The sequence below is a fragment of the Dromiciops gliroides genome, chromosome 4 (assembly GCF_019393635.1).
Source record: "Dromiciops gliroides isolate mDroGli1 chromosome 4, mDroGli1.pri, whole genome shotgun sequence".
NCBI lineage: Eukaryota > Metazoa > Chordata > Mammalia > Microbiotheria > Microbiotheriidae > Dromiciops > Dromiciops gliroides.
In genome coordinates, this window is record NC_057864.1 from 401,897,376 (window position 1) to 401,905,204 (window position 7,829).

Below are 7,829 nucleotides of genomic sequence, written 5' to 3' on the forward strand. Positions count from 1 at the left end.
TTTGGAAACCTTTGCAGCACAGTACAACCAATTCAGTAATTTACTTTCATAAGACATTTATCAAAAGTCTCTACCCTTGCCAGCCGCCATGGTGTATATCTATATCTATATCTATATATATGGGATTAAAAGACAAAACTGAAGCAATGCCTATCCTCAAAGAGCTTACATTCTACAGGAGGAAAACATCATGAACACTGATGATGAAATATATGCAGTAAAATAATGGAATTTGGCAGACCCCTAGGGGTCTCAATTGACTTATTAATGTTTGAATTGGGTGTGAATGAGGAACTACTAAGTACCCATTTGAAGGTGATTAGATTTTAGCCACACATGGTCTGCCCTGTTAGCCACCTAGTTTAAATTTAGGCAACCCTGAGGAGAGTGTGCTCTCAGAGGCTATGGACTGCAACATCAACAGGAGACCGCTCTCAGCCAATCAACTTGAAGGACCTCCCATTTCTGGGAGGAGGACAGGAAGTAGGAAGCTGAGGCTGGCGGAAGGGACCTTTCTCTTTTGGTTTGAGACATCAGCTTGGTGGCAGAACTTCACGTGGGCCGCTAGGAAAGCTAGGATTTTCCATGCTATAAGGAATCTGTTCTCAATCTTTCTCTCTCTTTGCTGTCTTATAATATATCTTTTAACAAACCCTTAAAAGCCTAAACTCTTGCTGAATTTATCAGTGATTTTAGCCAGTTTCCCCTCAAAACTGGGGGGACAGATTAGAACCCAAATTTAGATTTTAAACAACATATATACAATATATACAAAGTCACTTCAAAGTCATTTTTATGGACAGAATGAACATATTAACAACTAAGGTTGGTTGGTTGTTGTCCTTTGTTCTTGAAGAGGACCAAAATGACATCACTATGTTAGAGTCAAATCACAGTGTGTCCAACTGTGGCTGATCAGACCAATATGAGTTTAGAAAGCTCTACCACAGGTTAGGCACAAATAATCCGTGTGAACATTTGGGTTGGATTCTTTAAATTTGCACATCTCGCATTTCCTTTGAGCTACTTCAATTCTTTGCTCATAGAGCACAGCACCCTCTCTGATGAGGGCATACCATGCTGGGCGGTCCTGTGCCAGTGTCTTCATGTCATGAAATCAATTAAAAATCCTTTTTTAATTGTGGGGCAATGAGGGTTAAGTGACTTGCTCAGGGTCACACAGGTAGTAAGTGTCAAGTGTCTGAGGCCGAATTTGAACTCAGGTTCTCCTGACTCCAGGGCTGGTGCTTTATCCACTGTGCCACCTAGCTGTCCCTTCAATTACAAATTATTAAGAGAGACCTTGAGAGTAGCCTTGTTTCAATTTTTTCTGACCACCACATGAGTGCTTGCCTTGTGTGAGTTCTCCATAAAATAGTCATTTAGGCAAGTGTACATTTGGCATTCCAATAATGTGGCCAACCCATTGGAATTGTCTTCTCTGCAATAGAGTTTGAATGCTTAGCTGGAGAGAAGACCTCAGTGTCTGGTATCTTATACTGCCAGGTGATCTTCAGAATCTTTCTAATATAATTCAAATGGAAGTTATTCAGTTCCTGGCATGACGCTGGCATACTGTTTGGGTTTCACAGGCATACAACAATGAGGTCAGCACAAAGGCTCTGTAGATATTCAGTTTGGTAATCAGTCTAATACCTCTTCTCTCCCACACTTTCCTTTGGAGCCTTCCACATGCTGAGCTAGTTCTGACAATGTGTGCATCAACCTCATTATTAATGTCTACATCCCTGGAAAGTGTACTGCCAAGGTAAGTGAATTTATCTACAGTATTCAAAACTTCTCCACTTGCTGTAACTGATGGTTCTATGTATGAATGGTGTGGTGCTGCCGGATGGAGCACATTTGTTTTCTTGATATTAACTGTTATGCCAAAATTATCACAAGCAGCAGAGAATCCATCCATACTTTGTTGCATCTTAGCTTCAGAAGCTACATTGAGTGCACAATCATCTGCAAACAAAAAATCATGCATAAGCACTCCCTCCACTTTAGTTTTGCCTTGTAGCCTTTTCAAGTTGAAGAATTTACTACCATCAGTGTGGTATTTGGCTTTGATGCCATGTTCATCCTCATCGAAGGCATTTGACAACATGACTGAAGACATCCTGTTAAAAAGCATGGGAGCAAGCACACAGCCTTGTTTCACTCCATTGATGACTGGGAAAGTGTGAGAACATTATCCATAATCCAGAACCTGGGCAAGCATGCTGTTATGAAATTGATGTACAATACTGATGAACTTCTCTGGGCAACCAAATTTTGACATAATTTTCCATAAGCCCTCACAACTGACAGTATCAAAGATATATGAATGTTATGTACACACCTCTCTGTTCTGCTCCTGGCATTTCTCCTGGAGTTGTTGGAACACCAAACAGCATATCAACTGTTCCTCAATCTTTTCTGAAGCCACACTGGCTCTCAGGTGAAGGATCAGCCTATTAAGGAGGACTCTGGCAAGAATCTTGCCAGCAATGATTAAGAGAGAGACCTCCCTGTGACTGTCACAGGACAGTCTATTTCCTTTACCTTTAAAGAGATGGATGATGGAGGCATCCTTGAACTCCTGGGATATAATATCCTCTTGCCACATAAGCCAAAAGATTTCAGTCAGCTTTTACGTGAGCAATTTACCCCCAACCTTGTAAATCTCAGCTGGAATAGAATCAGCACCAGGTGCTTGCGATAGGAGAGGAGCCTAATGGCATTCAAAATCTCTTCTTCAGATGGAAATTTGTCTAGAGAGGGGTTGACTTCAACCTGAGGTAAATGGTCATTGGCTTAAGCATTGATTGATGATGGTCTGTTGAGAACACTGTGGAAGTGTTCAGCCCATTTCTCCAGGATCACATCCTTGTCACTAATCACTGTGACTCGTCAGCACCAAGTAGTTGAGGTGCATATGTTTTTGGCCCATAAATAGCCTTGTGGGCATCATAAATGCACTTTGGATTGTTACTATCAGCATAAAGCTGCATTTCATCTGCCTTCTTCCTGAGCCAAGAGTCCTGCATCTCTCTAAGCTTCACTTCGCACGTACTTTTCTTTTGATGGAGTTAGATGCTGTGTTCTCAGACAGATGAAGACACAGCCTCAGAACAGGTTTCATGTAAAAGGCAGCAATGAAGCCAGGCTTTGTACGGAGCTTGGGACTCCAAGAGGGGATGGGGGGTTGGAAGAGCATTCCAGCTTTTCCATGGGGACAGCCTATGCAGAGGCATGAAGGTAGGAGATGGGATGCTTTATATAGGGAAGAGCAAATAGACTCAAGTGCCTGGAAAACAGAGGGCTATGAAGGAGGGGCAGATCTTTTGAAAATAACTAAAACTATTTCCTAGTATCTAGTATGGAGAATAGGATTAGAAGGAAGTGTTAGGGACCATAGTAACAGTAAAGACAGCTTCATCATTGTATGCTTACAACACCTCCCCTAGAAAATGCAAAGGAAATTTTAAAGGTTGTCTATTCACTAGACAACTATTGCTATTCAAATAGCAATCTTTTCTTACTCTGGCTGAGAATATACTTTCTAGGTAATATTAGTTTAATATGGAATAGGATTTGTTCCCTGTGAGGAGCACTGAATTTGGAGTGCATCTATATGATCTTACATTCTCACTCTTGGTTGTGGCTTATCCTCAAAGACCTTTTGCAATGTGTCTTTTAGAGACTTCCTAGTCCTCTGTCCCCTGAGCCGACCAACCACCAAGTAGACAATTGGGTTGACAGTACTATTGATAAAGGATAATAAACTCAAATATGGATATAACAATGCCAGAGACTCATAATTTTCATTTTCAAAGTTATATATCATTACAAAAACTCTTGAAGGCATAGCAAAGACAAGGAACAGAATGACCGTGGTTATGATGATGATGTAAAGCTTGGCTGGTCGGCGGTGCTTCAGGTTACAGAAGACCTTGATGAAGAGGGTGAAGTTTGATATGACCATGAGAGGTGCAAACACAAGGAAGTTCAAGACGAGCAAAAATATTTCCACAACCATGCATGGTCTAAAAGGGAATCTGGGCTCTGCTGCCCAAATACACACAAAACATTCTAACCCACTCACCAAAACAGAGAGTACCCACAACAAGGTACAGACAATTGCAGATTGATGCTTCAGGCGTTGGCATTTGTACCAAATGGGGTAAAGGACTGAAAGACACCTCTCTACACTGATGGCTGTCAGGAGGTAGAAGCCAGTGTTGTAGCCAAACAGGATTAATACATAAAAAATGGTCAGAAATAACCGCAGTCCAAATGGTTGAATATTAAAGTTGTAGCAAATTAGTGTTCCTATATTGACAGTAGATGTACAAAGAAGGAAAGTCAAGTCAGCAATTGAGAGGTTTAGGATATAAACAGTGAAAGGGTTCTTCTTGAAGTGGAAGAGAAGAAACCAGATGACAAGTCCATTGCCAGCTGTTCCCAACAAGGTGATGAGCAGAGAAAGGTAAGTTGAGATAATTCTAGCTGATGGTGAATTTGAAAAAGAATCATTCATATGGCTCAGGGCATCCGTTGTGGACTGCATAAAAGGCTTGCTGGTTGAGGACATCACCATTATCTAGAAATCATCAATCTTCCTCATTACACCTGTCAGCAGAGATAGAAAATAATGTATATATAGAAGGTATTTAATGCTATTTAATTATTAAATCATCTTAATTGGATTTAGTGCTAGAAGGGACCTTAAAGATCAACCTGTCAAACATTAGTCATTTTAAAGTGCCTACTATTGGGGCAGCTAGGTGGCACGGTGGATAGAGCACCAGGCCTGGAGTCAGGAGGATCTGAGTTCAAATCCGGCCTCAGACACTTGACACTTACTAGCTGTGTGACCCTGGGCAAGTCACTTAACCCCAATTGCCTCACAAAAAACCAAAAACAAACAAACAAACAACAAAAAAGTGCCTACTATATGCCAGACCTCAGCTAGGAACTTCATCATTTATGAGAGAGTGTTGTATAGTGGATGGGGTTAGTTGTAGATGTAGGGCTTTTTGAAAATAAGTAAAACCATTTCCCAGCATCTGTTACAGAGGACAGGATTAGAAGATGGTTAGTGGAATGGACTAGGAGTAGTAAGGACAGCCCCATCAGGACATATGTTTATAATACTTTTTTGTAAGCCTGTCTTTTCCCTAAGAGGTCTAAAGGAAATTTAAAATTGTCTGCATAGATGGGCAGCAATCTTTTCTTTCCCTGGCTGAGAATCTATTTTCTAGGTTGCTTGTGTTTAATACAGAACACAATTTACCTGTTTGTTTATGAGTACCCCTGAGGAGGGTACTCATTTTGGGGTGCCCAGGTTTTTCTCTCCCATGTGGACATGGGTTTTCCTAAAAGGCCTTTTGTAATGTGTCTTTCAAGGACTTCTTGGCTCTCTTCTCTTTGAACCAACCAACCACCAAATAGACAATCAGATTAATGGTACTATTAATACAAGGTAATAAATAATATTGATAAAAACTCATAGTTTTCATTCTGGAAGTCAAATAACAGTAAAATTCTCAAAGCCTTGACATAAATAAGAACAGGTATGTAGACTACATCTCCCTAAGAGATTGTAAGTTCTTTGAGGGCAGGGTCTTTGCCTAATTTTGTCCTTACTTTTTTCTTAGAGTATTTTAAGAAACTTGCATTTAATTTAAAAAGTTAATTTATATTTTCATTCTACAGTAGAGAAGAGAGATACTAGACAGAAGCTTAGGCTGGTAGAGATGGAAAGGCAAGGAAATTGAATGATACCTGGAATTTTTTAGAAAAAAAGATGGCCATGTTAGAGAAGTGAAGGAAGTGAGAAAGGAAGAGGGTGAGGAGAGAAGGTAAACAGAGGATTGAGGAGGGGAAGCTGCAGTAAGCACCCCCAGCTATGATACATATTCCCTTTTACCTTCCTGTTTATTCCTGACTCTTCCAGCATCTTTATGTCTACCCCTAATTGCAGTCCTCAACTCCATCTCTCACATATCCCGGACTTCTTAAAATCAACCCTCAGGTCTCCTTGGAGGCTTCATCTCTGCCTTTTTCAACCTTTTCCATTTTCCCTCCTGCCATATCACCTGAACTGGACAATAGGTTTGGAGATGAGTGAGGCAAAAGGATGGGCAATAGATAAAATGATTCTTCTGCTGGGATAGCAAAGAGGTGATGGGGGGAAGAGGAAGATATGTTCCTGGGATCCAAAGCTGGAGTCCTGAATTCATTGTTCTGTTGGAACCTTGTTGTTAGATCTCAGGTTCAAATATTTTATGTATTAAACAGGCCTCTGTGAGCTGGCCTGGGAAACTAATGACTATGTATATTATTTTTCTTTTGGGACAATGCTTATCTAGTTTCACACAACTATCATCATAGGATCAGAGTGTTAGAGACCTCAGAGGTCATCCAGTTCAACCCCTTCATTTAACAAATGAAGAAACAGAGGCCTGGAGAAATTATTATTATAGTATGAACAGAAAAGGCAATTGGTCGATTAATTTGGAACACTTACTCAAACTAAGTTGTAAAAGAATGGTGCAGCTAAGTGGCACAGTGGATAAAGCACCGGCCCTGGATTCAGGAGTGCCTGAGTTCAAATCTGGCCTCAGATAGTTAACACTTACTAGCTGTGTGACCCTGGGCAAGTCACTTAACCCCAATTGCCTCATTAAAAAAAAAAAGAAAAAAAAAGAATGGTTTCTGCCTTTCAGTAAGACCTTTAGTAAAGGAAAATATACTTCTACTAGCATATATCAATTTCACAAGTCTTATTTTATACCATGTGGAATTGAGCAGTTTCTACTTTATGAAGTCTCCTTTTGCTCAGTATATGCATTACATCAATTTCATTTGGGGCAAGACATGAGAAGCTTTCTTTAAAAAAATTTGTTTCCCACAAAGACTTCCTGTTTTTAAACTATCCAAGCTGAGCTCTTTGGGCAAGTTACTTTGTCTCCATCTCAATTTGTTAGGGAATTAAATTAAATGTTATGCAAGTGCTTTTTGATCCAAATTCCTGTGATCCTATTAAGTATTTTCAAGTGATAATATCTAAATGAAAGGCATAGGAAGGAGGGATAGAATTTGGAACTTAAAAGAATGTTAAAAATTCTTTTTATGTATAATTGGGGAAAAATAATAAAATGACCAATGTGGAAAAGTTTTACATGATTGCACATGTATTACCTATATCAGAATGCTTACTGTCTCAAAGAGGGGTGAGGGAGGGATAGAATTTGGAACTCAAAACTTAAAAATAAACAGTGAATGAGAAAGGCATAAAGATCTCTTTTTAAAGGGGGGGGAGCTTTGACAAATGGAAGTGAACACAGAAGCATATTAATGATTCTTCATTATTTTTTTTCCTATGGATCCTATCAAGACCTATCTATAGTTTTAAAGACTATTAGTTAACTCAGTAGGAAATCTAATTAAAATACATTTTTCTTGTGATTATATACATTTTCACATTACATTCATCATGTTTATATTTGTCATATTTACTTGAGATACAACCCCCCCCAAATGGATATTTTTTTAAATGAAAAGGCTTTATGACAAATAAAATATTCTCAAGAAGATTGCTCATGACATGCCTCAAATGAGAGACTGAGAGAGTATGTTGAGTGAGAGGAGATTCAACAGAGCAACAACAGAGACTTCAAAGCATCTTAGGAAGCTGAAAAATAAGAAGTGAAATGAATATATCACTGTCAATTACCTGCAGCTCCAACCATGGAGTCCCAAAGGATCTGGGACAACTTTGACTTGGGGCAAGTCCATTTGCCTCCCTGCGTCTCCATTTCCAAATTTGTAAAATT

The 7,829-nt window shown here is 39.5% G+C and overlaps 1 protein-coding gene across 1 annotated transcript in view; it reads right to left on the reverse strand.

Moving 5' to 3' along the window:
- LOC122755168 (mas-related G-protein coupled receptor member H-like) overlaps positions 1-4,588 on the reverse strand; it is a 30,382-nt gene extending 25,794 nt beyond the window's left edge. The window contains exons 1-2 of the mRNA XM_044003510.1: positions 3,633-4,588; positions 2,053-2,126 (exon numbers count right to left, since the gene is read on the reverse strand). Of these exons, the coding sequence (XP_043859445.1) occupies positions 2,053-2,126; positions 3,633-4,588 (1,030 nt within the window). The remainder of the gene's footprint in view (positions 1-2,052; positions 2,127-3,632) is intronic.
- Between the last annotated feature and the right edge of the window lie 3,241 nt (positions 4,589-7,829).